The 24880-nt window shown below is 38.6% G+C and overlaps 1 protein-coding gene across 3 annotated transcripts in view; it reads left to right on the top strand.

Annotated features, from left to right (window-relative positions):
- The window catches only part of DOCK10 (dedicator of cytokinesis 10), a 134730-nt gene that overhangs the window by 60938 nt on the left and 48912 nt on the right, over positions 1–24880 (top strand). For 2 of the 3 annotated variants that reach the window (XM_086618452.1, XM_086618454.1), the window contains exons 8-22: positions 326–509; positions 2137–2222; positions 4386–4469; positions 5522–5677; positions 7292–7513; positions 8241–8363; positions 8793–8875; positions 15964–16086; positions 17366–17445; positions 19763–19950; positions 20588–20653; positions 21516–21608; positions 23487–23610; positions 23763–23884; positions 24565–24651. In XM_086618452.1, coding sequence (XP_086474578.1) covers positions 326–509; positions 2137–2222; positions 4386–4469; positions 5522–5677; positions 7292–7513; positions 8241–8363; positions 8793–8875; positions 15964–16086; positions 17366–17445; positions 19763–19950; positions 20588–20653; positions 21516–21608; positions 23487–23610; positions 23763–23884; positions 24565–24651 — 1821 coding nt within the window. Of the gene's footprint in view, positions 1–325; positions 510–2136; positions 2223–4385; positions 4470–5521; positions 5678–7291; positions 7514–8240; positions 8364–8792; positions 8876–15963; positions 16087–17365; positions 17446–19762; positions 19951–20587; positions 20654–21515; positions 21609–23486; positions 23611–23762; positions 23885–24564; positions 24652–24880 lie in introns of those variants that run through there. The other variant, XM_086618455.1, reaches the window with a different exon arrangement.

Here is a 24880-nt window from a genome sequence, read left to right as displayed (position 1 = left end):
CCATCAGAAGTCTTTCATTATTCCACTTGGGCGGTATTCCCTACTGTAGTTTGAAGTGTTATTGTCTGTAGCCTTGATTTATATGGCTAAATAGAAGACATACGTTTGGCCATAGAAGATCTTAGATGCAAGGAGAGCCAACAATAAATTGACATAAATTTACGTTAATATCACACTACTTGGATTTTCTTTAAAGCCACTGAATTTTGCTTGAACATTACTTTTGAAGAGTGGCTATATACAAGTCCATCTTACAGATGCCTTTTCCAGTAGATTTTTATAATTGGTTCAAGTGTTTATTTTTCTTTTCCTTTTGTTCCAACAGAATAACAGGCTTAGGAAACATGCCTTTGAGTTGAAAATGAATGACCTCACATACTTTGTGCTGGCAGCTGAAAACGAGCAGGATATGGATGACTGGATTTTCACTCTCAACAAAATCCTACAAATAAATCCAGAGGGAACTATTCAGGAGAGGAAAAGTGCAGATCTCACTGATCTGAAACTTGGTAAGAGTGAATAGTCTCTTGCATTATTGTTTTTAATCAAATGCAAAAAATTGAACCTTCAGATATCAGTACTGAATCATTTTAACTGCCTGAGTCTTAATGGATTCTGCATCTATTGATTTCTGACGAAGCAGCACCAGTATTTTGGCAATCCCTGAACAATGTCAGCTAACTCCCTGCAGATCATTTTCAAAAGCCTGTGGGGGAGGTAAAGCTGCTCCCCACGAAGTCAGCAGGAGCAACGATGCTCTGCTTTGCCTATGCAGCTCTTTTTTAAATATAGTCCTCTCTGTCAATGATCTTGCTAGTGCTGTGTGTTTTACTGTCTTAGGAGACTGAAGGTTTTAGAGTTCTGTGCTGGAGAGAGGTTAGATCAGTTCTTTTTCCATGGTTTTGTTTTCTTTAAAAATCTGGAGCTAATAATTAAAAAAAAACCCTCCCAGCTGTGGTATATTGCTCTTTCCATGAAAGCTTACTGACTTTTCATTTCTTGCTTTTGTGCGTTTTGCATATTAATATGCTTTCACTATGGAAGAAAGAATTGGATGCTCTGTTATACTGCACTCTTTATGTGGCAGTAACTCATTCCTCCACATAATAAATCCGCATTCAGTTTGGATGAACCCCAGCTGAAATTCTGAGACTTGAAAACACTTCAAACCTTAACACAGATTTGAATTACTTGTGCTCTGAGCTGAGTCTAAGTATTGAATCCACATCCATCTGAATCTTGGGAAAGTTCAGAGCTAATTGAAGGCTTTAGCCTGGTGTTTATAATAAATTATGATTTTAGAGGGACAGGATACTCTTCATATAGCCAAAGATGTTTTTATAGTTTGAAAGCACAGAGAATTGCACTTCAGAATCAGAGAAGTACTTCTGAAAATCCCACCCATAAGGGATATTAATGAAACAGGAAGAAATATGCGCATAAAAGGTCAAAGACATAAGGCTAACAGAAAACAGAAATCTGTACTGGTGAAAACCCTGATAACAAACAACAGGAATGTGCTATGGAGTTAACTTGTCAAAAGGCATGATGCTTTCTTGGCAGAAGAGCCCTAATGTAGGGACTGTAATGATTTATTTCACATTGGGTCTGTTACCTAGTGAAAGCAGAACAGTCCCTGGTGAGCTAAGTAAAGCAAAGAGGTTGGTGTAGAGTGTTGTTCTCTGAATCCAAAGATCTGCAGCTCTTAAAGTCCAGACTGCATCCCTCCCCTTCCCAAGGAGCAGGTAAGGTCCTGCCTGCCTCTCTGAAGACTCCCTTCACTGGGAGTCCAAAATCTTTTGGTTTACATGAGTCCTTGGTGTTGCCTCAGAAGGGAGAAAGAGAGCAAAAGTGTCTTTGTTGTGGGCATGAATATTTGTCATGGATGAACGTGTCAGATGTTTCACTGAGAAGAGTCAGGCTTCTTGTTTAAAAGCTTAAATATAGACTAAGTTACAATAAGCATCAGTGAGAGATGAGGTTGAGGAGGACAGAGGTTTACATTAGTATCTCTTCCATTTGTTAGCTTGTTGATACTAAAGAGAATAAAAAGAAATAGCATGGGGATAGATTTATTTTTTTTAACCCAGTGCTAATAGCAAGTATAATAAAAACATTTGCTTTTTTATTTTCAAGACCCTGCAGAAGTTTCAGTCAATTATGATTGCTCTCAAGAAGAGACCGATTCTTCAGAGAACACCTTGCACCCGGACTTCGCAAAAGTAATGGATGTTTTATTTATCTTTACAAGCTTAGTGGAAAGTGCTACCTAGGTGAAAAATGCCTGTCAATAGATGATTCTTAATATTGTGAAAGGTTTGAAAATACTGCACAACTCATAGTGATTGTTAAAGCCAGGAAAAATGACAGGTATAATTTTTTTTTCTGAACAGCTGATCGCTTTGTTTAAATGAGAAAAGCTCCACTGGATGTAAAGAAAGTAGGTGCTTCCTAGAGTGGTTTGATTTAGACCTGTGAAGTCAGTAAGGATCTGGTCCCTGCAGTTATCTCCTAAATATTTACTCTTTTTAACTGCTTTTCAGAAGAGTTTGGCCCTTGGAGAGCCAAAATTTCCTGTGTGACTTGCAAGGAAATGAGCTGTGAACTGAAAGATGCATGTAGTATCAGGGGACATATTTTGTCTTCTGGATCTCATAAACTGCTTCATGTGGATGAGATAACTGTAGGCGATGCTAAGAAGCTTTTTGATGAGAAGCTAGATTGGAAATACTTCATTACTTTTTCTTAAATGAATGTATGATCCGTTTGTAATCTTCTGTCAGTGATCTACTACAGATACTATCTACCTACACAGCCAAATGCTATTTGAGGATGTTACTCCCACAGATTTGAACTGAAAGCTCTATATGGAAATGAGGACAGAATTTGGTCTGTGTTTTACTGTAGGTTGTATTCATATATATGAAGCGAGCACCTGGAATAAAAAAAAAACAACCAAGCAACAACCCCAAAATAAAACCAAAACCTACCCACCAGATCAAATGTAATTGAGTTTATGGATGAAGGACAACAGTAGTATCTGATCATCTCATCTGTGGATAGATGCTTTCTAATGGTTTATTTAATGCAGATATCTCAAGGTATCTTAAAGACGTCTCAAAGACCACTGGTGGCCTGCAAGGCTAAAATAGATGGTCTGCACATTGTGCAATTCTTGTATTGCCCTCTATATGGTTTATTCCTGTCCCCACCCTTGCTGTATAGGCCTGGCTGCAGCAACGATCTGTGGCCTGTCCTTAGTCCATGGCAGGTAAATGTCCTGATCCCATATCTACCTAAATCAGTACACCAAGGACACATCAGGACCTGCTTCTGCAAGTCAGCCCATGGGTGAGACATGTTAGGAAGTGAACACAGAGCTCTTGGTTTTGCTGTGCTGCTTCTACTGGCTACTTAGTGTGTGTCAGCGATGTCATGCTATTGTGTAAAGCACAAAACATTGAATGGGACCTGAACAAGAGCATAGCCTGTGCCTTGTCAGCTGAGGTTTGTACTCAGTCTTGTGCAACTAGGAAAGTTGTGGACTCCGTTATTAGTTCAGAGATTGAAAAATAAGGACAAGTTAGTGCAAAAGTGCAAAGAAAGACTGAAGGAATTGAGCATGTTTAGGCTGAGAAAAAAGTTTCCAAAGATATCATGAGGGATCTGTAAGGGGAAGGGAATGTGTAGGGGCATACTTCACATGTTGCATGAACGGGCTTAGATAGTGGGGAAAAAATTATTGAAGTTAGACATAAGGATAAACATTTTAAAAAGCCGAATGGGAAAACACCAAGTGGCTTCAGGAGGTTGTTGAGTCTGTTTTATCAGAGAGCTTATTATTAGTTTAGACATGCATCCATCAGAAATAAAACAGATGTGACTGATTCTGCCTTGTGGAAGAGGGATGAATGGGGAGATGACTCCCAGCCTTACCTTTGGGTGACGCACTGTAATCTGTGTGTCTGCCCACCTGTAAGGCTGAGCTGCATGTTCCTGCTCCCCTTTCTGCCTTCCACCTGACACAAGTGGTTTTCTGTGGGGCTGCTTTTATTTTTTTTCCTCAACTTGAAAATCCCTAAAGTGATTTTAGTGCAGTGATCCGCCATTCTGACATCTTACACGATGGATTCTTTAGTAACATAATTAAACTTAAATTCCTTAATTGATCTATTTTGAGGTTCCTTACAAGTATATCATGGCCTGAAAATTCCGGCTTCACAAGTGTATAACCTCCAAAGAGTGCTTGAAGGTGCTTTGGGATAACTACTGCAGAAATGAGGAGTGTTGTTATGAATGAAACATTCATCATTCATTTAGAAGTCTAACAACTCTATGGATTTCTGTTCTTGTGCAGAAAACTAATTTATTATCTGTCACCACAGTATATCACAGAAACAGAAGAAACAGTGAAAGCTTCTCGAAATACAGAGCGACTAAATCTTTTCTCTTTGGATCCTGATATAGCAGTAAGTGAAATTATTTTTTTTCCAAGTTCTTAGAAATTTTAAAATATAGGTGATCTAAGCTAACTGGCTTAGCTAAGCCACCAGAGCGGATTGGTGTTCAGCAAGCAACTGGGGTACCAGAGACTTCACCTTTGAAGGGTGAGGGCAACTAGCTCTAGTCCAAAGAGATTTCTGTATGGACTCTACCCATGTCTGGTCACAGAATCATTGAGGATGGAAGTGACCTCTGGAGGTCATCCAGTCCAGTCTAGCTAAGCTTCGAGTCATTAAAGCAAACTGAAAATATAACAGGAGCAGAACCTTCTCTTGGACTGGGAATGTTACAAGAACAATGCTTTTATTATTATTAATTACACTGAATTTGACTACAAAAGCATGGATATAAAAAGCAATGGGAAGGTACAGTCGGAGGTACAAAAGGCTATCTATGTAAAAAAAAAGTTTAACTGGAAATGTAGAAAATGTGGGTTGCTTTTCTTTTTATCTTCAACTTGCTTACTATTTAATGTCAGAGTTCATGATTCAAAGAGTGTTGTTCCTTTCATGGAATGTACATTTGTTGGTGATTTAACTGAACAGAAGTAAAATTGGGATCAGTATGTATTCAAACTTGAATCTGTTGTAAATCAACTGTAGCATCATTATTAAAAATACGAAGTAATTAAAGTAGTGATGTGGTGTATAAGTGAGGGGAAAGATCTGAAATCTAATCCTAAAATGTGGTGTTATAGTCTGAAAATATGAGGCTGTTTATCTACATGAGGAAATTAAAAGCTGAAGTTTTGGAAGCAGTAAGTAAACAAGAAAAAAAAATGTTCTAAAACAATAGGAAACCTAACATGGATCCTTAATTCTGCCTCTGACATATAGGTCCTCAGGCAGTCTTTTTGCTTTGCTTCCTATCTATAAATTAGGAATAACACTATGGTAATGTGAAGATATCAGCAATGACTTTTTGAGGTTTTCAAGATTGTCAAGACCTTTTAAAAGCTTGCTTAGGTTTAGAATGCCATGTTTTTCCTATGGATAATGAATCGCCTAACTTATTTCAGTCATTGAATCCTCAGAAAAAGGAGTTTCCAGGGACAAACTCGGTGATCAAGCCATTTGAAGAAAAGCCTGCAAAGAGGATCTTGATAACTTGCAAATCCCTCAGTTTGAATCTCCAAGCCTGTGTTACTGAAAATGAAAATGATCCTTCAACCAATGTAAGGTTTACTGATTTCCCTGCGATTTCTCTTTCTCCTCCCACTTCCCCCCCCTCCCCCCCCCCCCCCCCCCCCCCCTCTCTTTTTTCTTTCTTTCTGTGCACTTGTCACTTTGGAAAGAGACAGTAAAAGGAAAGCTGTATCACGCACGCATACTGCATTCACTTCTCCTCTGCCTGTCCCTTTGGATTGAATAATGAATCTGATGAGCTTTTTATTAAACTTTTTGAAGCTGATTTAAGATTGCAGGCTTTTAGCTACAGTTTAACAGCGAATTAAAATGTTTAAATCCTTGAGGATTCTTAACAATTGTTATAAGACAAACAAGTTTAAACCGCCAAGACCTATGTAGGGGAGCAACTGAATATCAGTTGCTGGTGAACTGGTTTTTTGTTTATCAGAGAGAGACCAGGAACCAAGCGGATTAAATTACAGAAGAGAAGGCAAAATAGAAAGGACTGGATGTTTCGTCTAGTGGAAAAGCCCAGCTAAATAGGACAAACCAGAAAATTTTGCTTGTTCTTGCTTTAAGAAAAAAGGGCAAGGAAAAGCGAGCTGTAGCTGTGTCAGTCCATAGCTTTTAGTTAGTTCTCCTCTGAAGCAGGAAAGTTTTGAGAAATTAGTGTCCTGGCAGCTCGACTTTCATACGTTACATGTGAGGCATTGATTTTTTTTTTTATGGTTTGTTTTTTGGTTTTGTTTTTTTTCATTTGAAGATGACCTTTACAGTGAGTGCATATTTAGCATGATGTAATCAATACCTTTTTTTGGCAGACCAGAGTAACTATTTAAATGAAGTCATGATAACTGTACCAAGGGCATGCAATAATTCACTACAGAGGCTGAAAAAGCGTAGAATATTGTACCTGCCAGGCATTGTTCCCTATCTCCAAAGTTTTAAGATTCTGATTTCTGGACAGCTTGGAAGGTGTTATTCTGAGACTGATTTATTTCATCAGAACTATGGAGGCTCTTTGGAGGTTACTTACAGTCATAGGACTGAATTCCCTGGTACTATGCGATAGAATAAGTGAGTACTGTCAGAGGGGTTTGAATGCTCTTCGTTTCCTAGCAAAATGGAACATGTGTTTCCCACAGAATAATACACCCACACATTTGTGTTTGTACCAGTAAACATTATTCATCTACTTATATTTGTCATCTTTTTGCCACATTTCTGACGATCCCTAGAAAGCCCATCCTCACTCTTGTTTCTTTTATAATGACTCTGATTCTACATTTTTAAAATCCTGTAACATGTTTCCTGTAAAATCCTTTCCTTTTAAAATCCTGTAACATCTGGGACTCTGTTCATTTACTGTAATAGTTATCTGTGACCAATACATTTGGTTTTTATTCTGTGAGGTTCTAAGTTAGCTGTCAATTACTGTTCTGGTGCATTGTTAGCAAACTACCTTTAAAAGCCTCTAAATCACATTGTTGGAAACTAACTTTAGGCAGGAGGGTGTGTGAGTGTGATTTTAATGAACCTCATAATTTGTAAATAATATTTGTTTGCTTTCTTTTTTTTTAGCTACAGGAACCTCTTAAAAGATAGAGTTAACTCCCTTACTCTCAGTTTCTGCTGTATTGTGTTTCTGATGTTTTATCCAGGTAGAACCTTTCTTTGTAAGCGTGGCATTATATGATGTCAGGGATGGCAGGAAGATCTCTGCTGATTTTCATGTGGATTTGAACCACGCACTCGTTAGACAAATGATTTCAGGTTCCTCATTTTCGTTAGAAAATGGCACTGTTGAAAATATAGACTCAAAAGAAATGGAAGAACCACAGGTCAAAGGGTTCCCAGAAGAATGGCTGAAGTACCCAAAACAGGTATTGCACATATGACTTAGTGGCTGTGTGACTTATTTTAGTTCAGTAATAAATTTCATTTTCGTCATTTATCTTTACTACCAGTGTAGCTGTTTTCAAGAATACTCTTTTTTTATCTATCAGTGGTACTTGGATCTAGATGCTTGATTTTTGATCTCCCTGTGTATTTAAAACCATTTACAATCAAAACTTTGAAAAAGTTAGTGTCTCTTATTTAGAGAAACCACCCATGTTTCCTGTGCAGTTTGGGTTCATTTTCTGACCTCTCCCAAACCTGCCAAACAAAATCACAACTTAAAGAAATGCCTAGATGCTGCATTAATCTCAAAATACTTCCACATTCTTGCTGTTGCTGTAAGCCTTACCCTGAAAACCCATACATTACCTTTTCTTCTCCCTGTCATTCTGCTGAGGTGTGACTGATTTAGGCCAGCATTTAAGTACTGTCCAAGAGGAGCAATTCAGTTAGGTGATGTGAACATCCTCATACTGCTTCTTGGCATGAATCAGTCTGTTTGCAAGGTGCTGCATGTGCTCAAGCTTACTTCAGCTCTAGCACAAAGATTCTATTTTTCATCTGGCTGTATTGAATATGTAGAGATAATAAACCTCAGTAACAACCCAAATTCAGAAAGGATTATTGTTTCTGTCAACAGAGAGCACTGGCAGTATTTCATTTTTCCAGTATTGCCATATACTTTTTAACTGTTCTCTCTTTTATTCACAGGCTCTTTTCTCCATAAGTAATCCTCATTCTGAGATTGTATTAGTGGCAAAAATAGAAAAGGTGCTTACAGGAAACATTGCCAGCAGTGCTGAACCTTACATTAAGAATCCTGATTCTTTTAAGGTAACGTTAACAGGAACATCAATTCCTCCTTTGTCAGCTTCAGCCGATTGGAAGCCGAGGACATTGCAAATTGTGCTCACAATCTCACCAGTGTATGGCTGCTGAACAGAACAAGCTCACAGGAGGCCCACGCCCAAGAAAGCAAATATCTAAGCTCCATTGACTCAATGAATGAAGTACCATTTTGTCTGCAGCATACAAATCTATTTGTGGTGCATTCCCATGCTAGTTATGTCTTAGCAGAGTGAAATTCTCTTTCAGCAATCTTTTAGAAATGATGAGTTAATGCACTTCGTATATAAGCAAAGTTGGGGTAGGCAGCTGTTTGTTCCTGAGAGCAGGCAGTGAATCTGCACTGGGGATATTACAGACTGGAGTAGTGACTGTAACTAGTGCCATTCTGAATAATTAATATTTTCTTTTTTGTAGTGTGCTCAGAAAGTGTTAAAATCCAATAAACAGTTCTGCAACAAGCTGGGGAAATACCGTATGCCTTTTGCTTGGTCCGTGAGGTATGTATTAATTCTTTCTATAATTTTCTAAGTGTCTTATAGCTTATTCTGCTCTTGGACTTGTATCCTTCTATTCTTTTCCACTTTTTCTGCCTGAAGCTAACCAAAGCTTTCTGTGTGGTCCGGGACACCAGAAGATCCTGAAGCTTTACGATTTCATTGCCCTATTTTTCACACAGCTGAACGTTGATTACTTTCTCATTTAACATTACTGTGGTGGAATCTTTTCTTCCGATACATAGCAAAGTTGCCAGGGAGTAGCAAAGGTGACTGACAGAATATCAGTTTATCATGAGCTCTACCAGTGATTTGGTGCTGAAAATTGCCAAAGAGATTTCAAAGTCACAGTTTTCACAAGAATTTCCTACAATTTCCTACAAAGATAGTTACGAATTGAAATAGAGTTGCAATGGCCACCTAAAATTTAGGTGTACAAGTTTGAAGTTCTGTTCTTGTTATGATGCCTGGCAGGTTTTAGGAGAAATCTAACAGAGGATTTGGAGGTTATGGTGCCCCTGAAACAGTGCCTTGGGATGACATTGAGAGGTTATGCTTCAGGTACTCTTGCATTTTTAGTGGTCAGTAGGTGACAGAGAGCTGTTATTTTCTTGTTTGGCTGATCAGTTGGGTTTTATTGCAGGTCAGTGCAGTGGCAGTAATGGATTTTTGTTCTTCCTCTCTCTCCTCTTGGACAATTTCTTGCTGGTCTCCCTCAAGACTGAGGCACTCCTGTGCCTCTTGATCCCTTTCTACCAAATTAACTCTCAAACGCAGATACAGCTTTATTCTTTTTGTTCTCCCTTCAAGTTTCCATGTAATTCCTTTCTCTGTCCTCTCTGTTTTTCCTCCTCAGTCTTCTGTAATTTTCTTAGCTTATTGCTGCCCTGGGATGAGACACCTCCCTGACTGAGAACCTCCCGTGACAGCTCTCCCTTCTTTCTGCCATGCATGGAGCAGAGAATATAAAGTTTTATATTCCCTATAAAAAGGAAAGCTGTCGATTGCTGAGTGAAAGCATTCCTTCTCCTTGATGGCTTCTGTTCTGACCGTGGCAAGCCAGGTGGAGAGCTGCCTGAAGCTGTAGGGAGGAAGGAGAAGAGAGTGCTAGGTGAAAAAGTCATGTTGTGGCATTGCCCATGACCGTGAGGGATGGCTGTGTGGCTGTGTGCTTCTGGTGTGGAGGTATGGAGCACCAGAAATGCACAGTTTCCCCTGCTGCGTGTAGGGGAAAGCTTATGATTTTAGAATATAGTGCTTAGATGGCAAAGGAGAAAATACACAGTAAGGTACGGCCATTTGAAGAGTTCATTTATTTTTTATTGACTTACGTTTTTGCCAATATCCAGTAGGAACAGGAGAAGTACGTACATGCTCAAAAGAAAAGCAGATAATGTGTTCTGATCTGTCATTGCAAGCTCAAGGATACTTATTAATATTTATTACTGCTGGGTAGCCAAAGGACCATTCATCAAAATTAGATGGATGGGTGTCTCTTGGGTTGACAGAGCTTCTTTTAGCGTGTAATGGACCATACAATGGCAAGAGGTGCAGATCTGGCATCAGACTGACTTGAGGCTTTTTATTAACTCTGTCCTGCCTGCCGGTGGTCTGTGGCAGTAGTCAGTGATACATCCTGCAACTCAGTCATTGCTGTAGCTATCTTTAGTGGAATGATGACTTTAACTAGTTCAGGGTCTGGCTAGTCACTTATGCATGTGGAAAAGGTGAAAACATTCTTCTGTGTCTTCACCAAATCTTAGCTCCGAGTGCTTCTTGTCAAAAAAAAAAAAAAAATACAGAAAGGTTTTCTTCTTATTTTGAAGGAAGTGCATTTCCCTTTCCTAGGATTCTCCAAGTGACAGCCCCAAGTTGCCTCTCGGTGAGAGGGAGTAGGCAGAAGTGGGACTGGGGCTGTGCCGTACTATACTGGTATGCGGATGCTGGACTGTGTACGTGCTGCGGCTGTGCTGCTCAGGTGCGTTGCGTAGCACTGTGCCTCGGCCTAGAGCTGCAGCCACAGGTCTGCACTTCCTCTGCCTAAGGGAAGTCTAACAGACACGAATGAAGTTTTACTTCTATCCCTGAAAGGTGCTTAGCACCTTAAATGCCTGTCAAGCTAGGGAGCACTGGGGAAATGCTGCTTTTCAGAAGATTCTCCTCTCCTTTCACTTCTGTGTTATTTCAGAGGTTTTATCATTAAAATACCAGTTGGCAACTCCTTGGTCATCTTGGGCATAGTATTATAACTACTTAAATTTATTTTGTAATAATGGGCCACATTGATTTGGAGTAAGGAATCAAACCTTGGTTAGATCAAGCTTGACTAATAAGTAGTACTCCACCAGATTTAAACCTGCATGTGAATTTTTTGAGTTCTGGCAACACGGTATATGATAGCAGCAGCTTCCAGTCACCACAGCCATGTGAACAGAAGCATTTTCTGTAGACGCATTGCTCTACTTAACTACTACTCTTATAAGTGGAGCACAGTAGTTGCTGCTGCTGCACCCAACAGTATGTATTGTGTAAATGAACAGAGATTTTCTTTTTGAATTCCTTGCAGAATGGTTAATCAACAGAGGCTGGAATGTGGCAAAGGACATAAAGCAGGATGAGAGCAATAGTGCTGCGTTTGAGACACACTTGCGTGTGTGATACTCAGTACAGTGGGTATGGGAATAGCTGGAGTCTGAGCCTTCCTCAGTCTGTTTCCTTGAGACTTTTTATCAATGGAAGCTCTTGGCTCTAGTCCCGTACTTTTTCAGTTTCATAGATGGAAATGACTTGTTTCACTGGGAACACTCTTCAAAATTACAGGCTCCTTTTTCAATGTGTAGTCCACAGTCTTAGAAAATAAGGTCAAAAAGACCTCTGTATCACGCTATATTTTTGTTTCCCTACTTCAGGATCAAGTCATTTGTAAGTATGTTTGTCTAGCCAGTATTTCTGGCTGTGATTTCCCAAATATAAGTGAGAATATATGCTTGTGGTGTTAGCAAATGCACAGCGAGTTCAATGTTTTGCAGACTGTTATGTGTGGGTTACACAGATGGCCTGCAAATGGGCAGAGGTCGTAGCTGGGGTTTGTGGACATCCCTCAGTTCCAGCAGGCAGTATTTTGATGGCATCCTAATTCAGTGCTTCACTGCCCATACTATTAAAAAGCTTTCCTCCCATCTGTAGAATTAATGACAGAAAATGTACTTGAGTGTGTTTATCAGCTCTTAAACTTCCTTGTTATAAATCATATTGACATGACCTAGTTTAAAAATCATCGGCCAAATACACAACGTGTATCAACTTGTTGGTATCAGTGATGTTGCACAAGGAATTTCCGTAGTTTATTGGGTCAAATTCTGCACTCATTTACATCTGTTTATGTATTAACATTACTCAGGACTCTCTTTGGTAAAAGCAAAGTATAATTTGGCCCTATGAAATCTTTTTCTATTTTCACAGCTTGAAAATAGAAGTTTCCACAGGAGGCTATTGCACTACAGGGGAAAAAGTGGTTTGGCTATGATAAATAGCAAAACCCTGGGTTTGGAAATATGTTTTCCAGTTATTTCATTCTGGCATTAACCACACTCCTGCTTTTGTGTGGAAATTTTTCCCCCTTAAAGCAGTTACAGATGGACACAGTGTGATTTTTACGTATACGTTCAGCAAGCCAAAACCTTGACAGTTGAGTATTGTGCATGTGACTGAAACTCTTAATTAGCTTATGTGGCATCCAGTTTGTTACCATCATTGAAAAGCATGGCTCAGGGTTCCTCCCTGATTTCTTGCTGCCGTTGGTGGGATCTGGTGTCTGTCTGCTCTCGCAGGTATAATTACAGTATGCGTTAGAATTACAGTGTGTCAAATCCATCTTCCTTTCTCATATTCCTGCCAGATCTGCCAAAGTTGGCAAATATGTGCCTGAGCTACATATTGTAGATGTGGGGAAACTTCACTCACAGAGATGAGTTTCTACACTCTGCTATTCCTTCAAACCTTCTCCACCCTTGTAAACATCATGTTTTAGAGTCTAATGTCTGAATCCTTCAACAGCTTGTGCAGCTGCCAGTTCTGTTCTTAGCTGGTATAGGTTGATGTAGCTGAAGGTAGTGAGGCTGCACTGATTTACAGCTGCAGATCTTGCACTGAATCTCTAACCCTGGAGATGAGCAGTTTTTCCACAAATCGTAAGCCACTACTTAAAAAGTAGCTTTTCCAATGTTAAGTTATGAACATTGTGTATGTTTTCCATGCTTAAAGAATTTTTGTGATTGTGGACTATCAGCTAACAATGTCAGAACAGTAGAATCGTAGAAGCACTTTAAATACTGAGATGATGTTTCAGTTTCTTTAGTGAAATCTGTTAATTTGTTTTCCCCTAAATTAACACCCTTAGAATCCCTTTAGGATTTTAGTTCTGTGAAGTTTTCCTTATTAAAATCTCTCTGGTAAATAAGTAACCAGCAGTAAGGAATCATTAATATATTAGACAAATATTGGACTCCTGGGTTGTAGAAGTTGTTTTATTACATTTCCTTTTCTTTGGTGTGACAGTTGTCACTCTCAAATGCCTTCAGTATGTTCACTGTGACAAGGAACGCTCTTGCTCCACCTGCGCTCAGCAGCCTGAAAGGATCTAGTGGAACATGGGATTGCGGTTACTTAACTGCAGACGTAATCCACGTAATATTTGCTGCTCTGGCAATTCTTCAGCTTTAATGAGCTAGGGAAATGGAGACAGCAGTACAGTTTGACCAGCAGAAAGCCATCAGACTCTTCTCTGAGTGCATAAAACATACTTGTTTTTAAGAAGGGTTATCTTGTTTTCAATGGACATCTAAATTGTTCTTGTAGTGGCAAGAGCTTTACATAAATGGAGTATTGCGTGTAAGTTGGAGAGATAAAAGTACTTACCTGTTTTGTATTGCAGATACCTGGTTTCATGCCTTTAATTTTGTCCTGAGTGTATTATTTAGGCTGGGATATGCTGCTGAACTGATGAGGAGCAGTTCTAGAGGTAGGGCATATGATACCCGGGGAGCACTGATGCTGGGGAGGAGTGGTTATAGGCAGGAAGACTCTGTAAAGCCCTTCTGACTCCAGACTAGAGTGGCTGGAGGGGAGGAGGTGACAATTGCTCAGCATCACTGACCTGGAGTGAGCTACTTCCAGCACAGACCTGGTTCTTTTCACTTTTACGCTATGAGCATCCCCAAGCCTGCCTTGGTAAGTGTCCCTACACCCTGCTGTGCTGAGCAGTGATTTTTCTCTGTGTCAGAGCCTGCACTGGAATTAGTTAATAAGCTCCAGCAGAGCCTGTGTTTGCTCAGCATCATGTTGCAGAGCCTAGTGGCATGGCGGAAATCACTCACTGAATGTTTTAGTCCTCTCAGTTAGTCTGGAGAAGGAAGCAGTGCTGAGTCTAAGAAATATCATGCTGTCACCAATATTGCAATAATTATTAAATCTTATCTTTTTTCTTTTTTTTTTTTTTTCTGACAGCCGTTTAATAGGATTTGTAAAGTAAGTGGTGGCTGCCAGAAATTAGGTCTGGTTTCTCCCTAATAACTTAAGATTTTTGACTTGGCGTGTTGGTGTGGACCTTATTCCCTCTAACTGCTGGAGGCAAAAATCTGATAGAAGAGAGTTGATTACTCTCTACAGTTAAAAGAATTGAAATAGTGGTGCTTCTCTCAGTTAATTAAGTTAAGACACGGTGCATTTATACTTATCCTTGGGATCCTCTTCCAAAGGTTTACTCCATTATTTTGCATCTGGCAACAATTTATGCTGGCATCAATTCTTCTTCTCGCTGGCAGTGGAACAGAGAAGTAAATTAAGGAAACAAGATTGGCCAAATGATTCACAGAACAGCACTTAGTGTCAAGAACATTTTACTTCTGTTAAGCAATGTTTTTGCATACTACAGTTGAATCCAAGGTTCATTGATTTGGATAGCTGTTACATTACCCAATCCAGGCAGTGTGTGTGACCCTTGGGGATATGCAAAGGGCACTGGAATGTCTTAATTTAATCCTGCAAGTGTCAATGAGCAGAGGAATGGAAATATCTGGGAATGTTGTCTTGTGTGCACAACAGCTGATACTTATTGTTCCCAGTTATAGACGGGTATCCTTTTTTCTTTTTTTTTTTCAGTTTCATTTGTCACTTTTCAGCTGGTTCACCAAAAATTTAGTTGGTGCTCCACAAACTTGTTTTGAGAAGGAAAGCTAAGCCCTGGTGAGTTGGTGTCATGCTCCTAGAGGACCCAGAACAGATTTAATGCATAGGAAGATTCTGTAGAACTCTCTAACCTGGATCTGCAAAGGCATGCATTTCTTTACATAGTGAGATGTAGTGGTTCGGATTTGACATGCTGCTATGACTTCTGTTATTTAAAATTATCATTATTTTCATTGGATAATAACTTCATTACATCAATACGCAGTTTTGTTCAAGAATTCTTCAAAATACTTCCTTGAAATAAGGAGTCAGTCTCTTTGTTGAAGTGAGGAGACGTGTCCTGGATGTGTGAGCAAGATGGTAAAGTCCTATCAGGCTCTCAGCCAGGGATGGCCTCTTTGGGGCTGCCCCAGGAGCTTGCCAAGAGACTGAAGAAGGCAGCCTTGCAGCCAGGGCGATGGAGGCAGGGTGGGAGTGGAAAGCTGGCTCTAGTGAGGTGTTGTACACTTTCAGCTTTCTCAAGTGAGACTTAACTATAGAAGAGGGGGAAAAAAATGGTCGATGCTGAACTAGATGGTGATCCATTCTAGCATTAAACCCCACCAGCTACAAACTGTGAGCGGTCACACTGCACCTGAGGTCAGTGGGAACTGTCTGCATCATGTAAGATTAAACAAAGTCTTAAGTCTTTGCAGAACTGGGACTGCACATGCAAGTAAACTGAAATTGCCTATGCTCCAACAAATGTACAGCTCAGAAGAGATTTCTTTTGTGCAGCTCTGCAGGAAGCCCTTGAATTTGTGTAAGAATTCACACCATAACCTTGTTAAAAGATTCATAACAATTTCAAATGTTCAAATAAGTATATGTGTGTTTATAAACATGTCATTTTTCTTCCTTTATAGACCAGTATTTAAAGATAATCAGGGAAATGTTGACAGAGACTCCCGATTCTCACCTTTATTCAGGCAAGAAAGTAATAAGATTTCCATGGAAGATTTGATTAAGCTAATAGCAGAATACAGAAGGTAAGAAACAGTTTTTGATTTGGTTTGAGAAGGAATAAAAGCTTTATAAAGCTGTTCAGAATAATTTTCACAGCCTTTTTTCTTCATTTAACACAGTGTGCCGAAGAGGCCATATTAAGTTAGTGTTTTTCACATTAGCCTATTACCTGCCAAAGAGTGCTTTAGATTAGACTTTCCAGGAAAACTGAAACGTCATTTGGCACATTAATAAATGTTGTAATAACCTAAAGAGAGTGATTCCTTAAATTAGCTTCCATCGGGGGGATGCAGGTGAAGTAGCCAACAAGAGAACATCATCTCAGGAAAAAAAAGATGACAGGAAAAAAAAAAAAGAGAGAAAAATGAAAAAACATTCTTCAACGATTTCCCCACTCTTTGGTTTTTATTTGTTTGAGTCTCCATGACAAACCGCAGAATGGACACTGGAAGGGAAAAACTTCTCCAAATATTTGATAGTGTATAAATTAGTGAGTAGTGGTTTGGCTGGGATAGTCTTTCACACAGGTGTAAATCAGGTTAATTCTAGAGCAGAGTCTTTGTTTATACTGGATAAGTGACATGAGAATTGAACTATGAATTTCTTCCTGTCCCTTCTACTCTCAATGTGCCTAGAAGTGAATTAATCTAGTTAACTTACCCTGTTCCATTTATATAAAATCAGATCCTAGAAAGATTGAATGTCAGCTACAGGGACTGGATCAGGCCCTTAGCATCTTCTGCCATTTTACTGTTACTGGTCACAAAACTTTACTGAAATTCTCACTGCACTTATTAGAGTTGCCACTGCTGGGTTTGTCTGTCTAAAGTGTCTCCTAGATAAAAGGAATTTAGCATCACAGTTTTGGCACTTCTCAAATTGCTTGGGCATATGTCTTGGTCCGTTTTCAGCATGACGCTGGCAGAAGCCATGATGCTGTGAACTCCTCTTGTCTGAGTAGTCATTGAATTCCTTTTAGAGGACATTTGATTCAGATTTTAGAAAGAAAAAGTGGATGAGTTAATTCTTACAAGATTTGGTTCATCAGTTTCTTCCTCTTCTACAAAATATGCTATACTATTGCTTGCAAAGAGAAGGCAGGAATAAAGCAAAGAAAGAAAAAACAAAATGAAACACGTTTCTTTCGTACTGTGGCATTTGATTAATAGCCGATAGGTGTATGTTAAATGTATTTAATACAGATTTATATCTTAAATCAGGGTCTGTTTTTCATTTTAGATTAATTCCTGTGATGACTCTCATCTCTCTTGTTCTAATTTTCTAAAATTTCTGTCATTGCAGAGCAGAGAAGATTAGCAAAATACAGACTATACCTGGCTGTTTGGAGATTGCAGTTGATTGTGTTCCTTTGGAACATCCAAGTATGCTTCTACTTTATAATTAATTATTATAATTAAATAGGACAATGTCATAGTCTTTCCAGCCATAATTGCTGCCTTGAGACTGTTCTGCCTGTCCATTGTTGTATAGAAAAATGTATGCAGGGGAGTGTTTTTGATCTGTTTTCATTTAATTACACCATTCTTTGCTTCATCCTGTACTGGGCCAGATATACCCCAGCAATACAGAACACAACATGCTGAATCCACGTGTGATGAAAGTCCAGGGACCACCTTTTGTTTTCTAAGGGATTAGGCAAAAGAGCTGAGTGGACTTCTGTAGCTTGAGGTTAATAACCTTGCACTGTTGATGCTTATATCCTCTGTGAATTGGCACATATGGGACATGCAGTGGGTTTCAAGAATGCAGACTAGGTGGATGACTTAATTCAGAGGCCACTCTGGCATCAGTACAGCAACTGCTAAGATAGATGTTTCTAAGTGGATCCTTTTATCTCTTTTAAAATTTTCTTTTTTAAGGGCTGCATTTCTGTAACCCGCTATTGCAAAAAGCTCAGGACTATTGAATTCCTCTGAAGTCTATCATCACACATCTTTATACCATCTTTATATGATATTAGATAAAAAAATAGTTTCACAAACATTTCAAAAGCAGTTTTTTATTTTTGGAATTAAAAGAAATTGATAGCTCAGAGTGGGCAAGATGGTCCAAAGCAGCTTGGACCTTGTACTGTTACCTGACAGTGTGTGCTGTGGCCAAGTGAATGCCTGGCTTTAAAGGGTATGTGCTGGTAAAGTACCTAGTTCCTGTGGAAAGTCAATGAAAATTCCCTCACTCTGAAGAGCAACCACTTAAACATTTCTTTGGTGTGGGGAAAATTTGTCTTACTCTGAATACAGCTATAAAATAATTTAAAAACTATACAGGAAAAATTTCATGCTGTAGGATTCATTAAAATCTCCATGAAAACTCTACTTCAGCCAGCTCTGAAGGAAGCCTTGTAATAGCAGTAACCAGTTCTGTTATAACACCTCCTGCCCACCAAAAATAAGTCATGCTAGGCTAGTACTAAAATCCTTTATTTTCAAGAAAAGGCACTGAAAAGGAAGTTGGCCAAAGATCTTGTCAAGAATTTATTGGTACGATTGTATCTCTAGGGACCAACACTACCCTGCTTCACATTAGCATCAATTTCCATTAGACAACAGAAGTAGATTTTTGGTTTTTTAAGACTTCATTTACTATAGCTACAACAAGAACTGGAGCCAGTGGTGTATCAGGGGATGTTGTCTGACAGTGTTTAACCTGAAAAAAAACTTCTGCCTTTTCTGCTGCATGGAGGAAAGCAAAATTCATGTAGCTCTAGCAAAGGAGAAGAAAGAGGTTCCTGAAGCTGCCACCTGTGTTGCGTGGTCTCTGCTTGTTGTCCTTTGTGCTAGAAGGACTGAAAGTTCCTCCTTGTTTAGAAGGAGGTAAAATCAGGCATAGTGTATATGAGGGATCACCAGCTTCTTTTGGCTTCCTCACCATTGGTAGGCTTTTCCGGTGGGTTATTCTAGGGTTTCAGGAATGAATTTGTAGGCAGGACCTTCAGGTTGCTTTTCCCAGAAATAGCTCAGGACATCCCTAAGTTGGTGACCCTTCTCAGCTGCTTTTATACAAATAGCCCTTGAGTTCTCCATGCAGAAGTTCTGTGTCTTTCTGATTTAAGGGCACAGACAGATTATACTGTATCCTGTATATATATGTATTGTATCCTATATATATATGTATCTGATTAAGGCAGACAGAGTATACTGTATCCGCTTTTAATCTCTGTCTGTCTGGGTGACAGAGTGCTTATTTTCGTCTCCTGTTTCGTGAGCCGATTTCAGTTATCCCAATTGCATCATATATTTAATCTAGTTCAGCACTACTTGTTTCTTCATTTTGTTTGCTGTGTCATTAGATAATAGAAAAACTTAAATGAGATATTGAGCTGTAAAATTAATTAGAAACAGCATCACTTCAGTATATTCTGTTGAAATGGTCTGTATACCAATGTGCTGTTGTGCCATCAAATGCCATCAAATACTCTGTATGTCAAAAGAGGTTTTCAGAGCCGTAATGTTTAACTCAAATGAGATAAACCATTTTAAGGATGATATATTGTAATTGTTCTGAGGTAACATTAATGCAATTTAAGGCAGAATTTAACCTGTTGCGTCTCAGCATTACTTTTTCCTTGCAAGTTATGGCAGGATTTGACTTGTTCCATCTCAGCATTACTTATTCTTAGTAGTAAGACTGTAAAAACAAACATAATATGTGATGGTTTTCTTTTCTGTTCTTTCGAAGACTCTGTAACTTCGTCTTTTATTCCAATCAAGCCATTTAATGACATAAAGGAGAATCAACCTACTGTGGAAGTTGAGGAGTTTGTACAGGAATCAACAAAATATTCTCGACCTTACAGAGTGTACAAGAACCAAATATACATATATCCAAAACACCTCAAGTATGACAGCCAAAAATACTTCAACAAGGTACAGTATTTGACCAATACAGGCCAACATTGAGTAGTAGTGTACTGCATGAACTCTCACGGAAATGAAGGAGTACTCATCATAAAGGAGGGGAACATGGTGATGCAAGTCATTGACTTGGCTTTTGATCTTTTTCAATTTTTGCAGTCATAAAATATTGGTACAATTTTAATGAAATGAATCTATGGATTAATTTTAACTTGTATTAGTGATCCAAAAATAGATAATGTGGTAATAGCTTTTTCACAATTTCCAGAAGGGCTGTATTTTAATCAAATTATATGTGCAGATAAAATTAATCTGAATGGTATTTGTAGTTCTTAAATGAAACTTAAGTACTACTTGCGTTTTCATGATGGTTGAAAATTAATTAAGGACAAGACACAGGTAAGTGCTGGTCACTTTGTAATCTGATTCTACACAGTTAGTTTGAGGCCTGGCTTGCATTTTGCCAGTTCTTCTTGGAAATACTATTTCTAGTGATGACTGTGACTTAAAGGCATTTTAATTGTTGATTCACCATCTGCATGTTTCTCCTACATTTTGAAAAGAGCGTATTTTAGCCCTTATAGTTTGCCTGTGTTTTTATGGATACCTCATTTCTGATCTAAGCTTTAATATGTTCCTGTCTTTTCAGGCACGGAATATAACAGTGTGCATTGAATTTAAAAGCTCTGACGAAGAAGGAGCGAAGCCACTGAAGGTGAGCCGCAACAAGAGTATATTCAGAGAACAGTGTCTCTGAGGGGATTACTTAAACCCAGTAATCAGGGCTATACTAGCCCAGAACAATTAAAAGAGTGAATGTTGTCATGCATCCTTCTACTTTGCACTGTGGTTCTGTTTGATCCCAGCTGGTCATAATGATTCCAGCTCACAGTGCCATTTTGCAGTGCCGACTTTGGTGGAGTGAAAAGAAAACAATATTAGAAAACTTAACCATTTTTTCCAGTGCAACTTGCTTATTCTAAAATTCACTGTTTACTGTATGTTTCTCACTGAGCTCAGGACACTTCACTGAAAAGAGCAAGGCACAAAATTAGAACCACCTTAGACTTAATTCTTCACTTTGCTGTTGACCAAAGGCTATTGCACAGTATTGTTGTACTGTGGTTTCCTCACCAATAAATAAAGTTGCCATCACTCAGTAATCAAGACCCTCCAGACTGGAGTCTGCCAGCAAGGAGATCAACTACTGCAGCTTTTGTACTGCTGAAAAGAGAGTAAAGCTATTGTATTGTTTATTGAACTGCATAAAAGTGAAATAGCTTTTGTAAAGCTTTTTGGAGGAAACTCTGAAACTGATAACAGCAAGGTAGAAGTCTAAGGAGTCTGCATTGCTCAGTAGAGTGTAGGGTAATTTTTACAGAATCAATGGACTTTTACTGGAAGTGTGTATAAAAAATTGCAGGTTTGAGCACTTAAAATATTTATTTTAATATTCGATCAAAGTAATTATCAATATTTCATTATATTGATTTTGATGTACATGCATATTAGATATACCAACACTAGTATCATCATCAGAATTTCACAATGTAATTAAAGCATGTTACTTTTATCAGTGTATTTATGGGAAGCCAGGTGGACCTTTATTTACAACGGCAGCCTACACTGCTGTGCTACATCATTCCCAGAATCCTGATTTCTATGATGAGGTTAGTCTGCTTTTTCTTTCATTAAATGTCTGCCAATGAGACAGAAAAATATGTGTAAAGAATACTTCTGTTACAATTGCTTGTGTATCTGAATGGGCCTGTGTTATGCAGATTTATATCAGTCTCACATTTGGGAGTTTTTTCTTAAATCAATTCAGTGAATCCTTCCTTTTGTAAGAGGTTCTGAGTACAGTTAAGATGCTGTAGAATTAATTAGGAACAGTCTAGCTCTCTAAAATGCACGTCTGGATTACATTAAGGGTCCAGCTGCATCTCTGAATTTAATGGAAACAGTAAACATTATGATGAAGGGTGGAGCCAAAACGTCAGAACAAATCCCTCTCTGAGATATAAGATCTGCATTGGGTCTTTTTTGTTGATCCAGTGATGTGAACAGAATGTACAGTGACGTGTAGTGGCTGCAGCAAGTCATTTAGTGGGTGCTTTTGAGGATACAGCTATAGAACAGAGATTGTACGTTGGCCTTTGCCAAATGTTAGTTGCGCAACGCATCTTCGCGTTTCACCAACCCTAAGTATTGATTCCCTGGGCTCTTTGCAGGTGAACTTAATTTCACCCTTTTGGTGACTAGTGTGTTTGATTGCCTGTGAATGTCATGTGTCTGTTCTGGATTTTCCGCTACTGCTTTATGTGTAGTGATGAGGCTGGCAGAAAGCATTAGTTTATAGCCAGCATTTTCCAAAATGTTGAATTGGTCTTGGAAAAACTTCCTTTTTAAGTTAAAATTTACTTTAATAAAATGGTAGGGGCAAGACCAGCAAATAACATGCAACTACATGTGAAGTATCAATTTTAAGATTCATGTTTAAGAACTGGGGTGGAACTTAAAGCGTTACATCTTCAGAGATCTCAAACCCCCTGCTACTCCTTTGAGAGCAATGTTTTGGGTTTTAACCCATGTGAAAATGTCCTTTGTGGGATGCTACTGACCCATCTGGTTTGGGCAGATTACTTCCAACTTGAACAGAGCACTGAATTCTGATCTTAACAGCTGATTTGGTGGCAAGAGGTGGACACCTGTCTTAAATGTTCCTAGTACAGTAAGTGCAGTCTTTAAAAGAATGTAGTATGTTATCAAGAAAGTTGTCTTAACCTTCACGTTTGAAAGCCTGTTTCATATCTATGTTTACAGTATTAGATTCTTACCCGTAAGCTGATTTAACACTGGAAGCATTTATCAACAATTTCTAAACCTTACTTCAACCATAGGATCAGCTCGAATAAACCTTATCATAGCTCACAAGGGCAAGGGGTCTTTTTTAATAGTTTCTATGGTAACGTGTTTTGATTACTTTGTATTTTTATTCTAATAGGTTAATAATACTTCAAACCCAATCTGTAGGGATTCATGGATGACATGATACGGGATTTAAGACTGAGCAGAAATTGTAAATAAAAGTTTGTTTTCATGTCAGCCTTTTTTACTTGGTCTTTGCCATGAAATGGTGATGAAGCAGTAGCAGAGATGTCATTTTAGTTTTTGGTTTGGTCATCCTGAAAATGTACAAATGGTGACGGCTATTTACAGCTGTTATAGTGCAGATGATCACTACTAAGCAGGGTCCATCACTCTTTAGTTCTGTCTTCTTTCATCTTACACTCTTTTATCATAAATGCAAATATTCATCCACAAGACAGAGAGGAAAAAAGCAATTTTAAGTAAAAGTGATGGATGATCATCCTAAACAATTTCCTTAGAGACCATCTGTTACCCATGCAGACAAACATTAACCAGTAAAGGCAGACTGCATTTAGACCTCTGTTTGGAAAGAGATGTCACTCATTTAAACCATCTCTGATGCCTGGTTTAATTGATTTTTTTTAAACTAAAGTGAGGTGTAACATTTTACATTTCAGGTGAAAATTGAACTTCCCACTCAACTCCATAAGAAACACCACATTCTGTTTTCATTTTATCATGTCACCTGTGACATAAATGCAAAAGCTAATGCCAAAAAGAAAGAGGCTCTGGAAACACCAGGTACCTGTAGTAGAATTACTTTCAATTATAAATATAAATTATATACATTCAAATAAGGATTGCAGAATTTCTGGCTGGATTTTGTTGTCTTCCTTTGAACTTCAGAAGCTTGTTTTTTCCAAAGAGTCATACTGATTTGTTCTTGTGCACAGTGGGATACGCATGGCTTCCTTTGTTGAAAGATGCCCAGTTAGCTTCCCAAGAGCACAACGTGCCAGTGGCGAGCAGTCTGCCTCCCAATTACTTGAGCCTTCAAGAACCAACTAGTGGAAAGGTACTAATTCATACTTTCATATTTTTCTAATGGCATAGAGCATTTATTTGCAGATGTTTACATGAGATTAGATTTCCATTTGTGCTTACCTGGAAGGTGTAAACAATAAATAGAGTATCTATTTTATAATATTCATGTGCATATCATTGAGTATATAAACTAATATGCGTACCACTGGACAGAGAGTTGTATGTTGCTGATTCCCAGGTGTATATGGAACAAGTGTATTTTATAACTGTGTATTCTACCATATTATACCTAACTTCTCCGAAACGTGAATGAGAATGGTCAACAAGAAATCTTTTCACTAACTCAGGCCATATGACATTCATTCTCCAGCTGACGTGATCCATGATTATGATTCGTTCTCCAGTTTTGTGCTGTGATGTGATATATTTTCCCACTGATCCTGTCCAGTTTGGATTCTTTCTGCCTCCTTGTATTTGTTTTACTGTTGTCATGAGGACAGGGTGAGGCAGCAGTCTGGTCCCTTGAATGATAACTTGTGTGGGCTTGTGCCCACTTTTCAGTGGGTCTATATGGTTGTGAAAGCACAGTAGCCAGTACAGTTCATGCACACGTGTGTGCAAAGCTATGCAGTGAAAGCTATGCAGTGAAAATTTGATGCAAACTTGAAAAAGTAGGTAATAAGGAAAGAATTTTTGTTTTTGTTTTAATAGCAGATTGGCTGTGACGTAAAATGGGTAGATAGTGGGAAACCACTTTTCAAAGTCTCTACTTTTGTTGTATCGACAGTAAATACTCAGGTAAGCCGAATTTCCTCTTAGCTCTGTTACCTGTTTACAAAGAAAAAGTGTCAAGCAATGTCTGAAACTTGTTTTAAAATCTTGTATGAATTTGTTTCTCTAACATTTAAAGGTTATTAGAATGTAGAAGGGCAAGATGACAATGATGGAATATGCACTTTAAGAAAAAATACAAATTATTTATAGAATCATAGAATGGTTAGGGTTGGAAGGGACCTCAAAGATCATC

This window comes from Tauraco erythrolophus, chromosome 11 (assembly GCF_009769465.1).
Source record: "Tauraco erythrolophus isolate bTauEry1 chromosome 11, bTauEry1.pri, whole genome shotgun sequence".
In the NCBI taxonomy this organism is placed as follows: domain Eukaryota; kingdom Metazoa; phylum Chordata; class Aves; order Musophagiformes; family Musophagidae; genus Tauraco; species Tauraco erythrolophus.
Note: the sequence above shows the minus strand (reverse complement) of the source record. Positions and strands in the feature narration are given on the sequence as shown.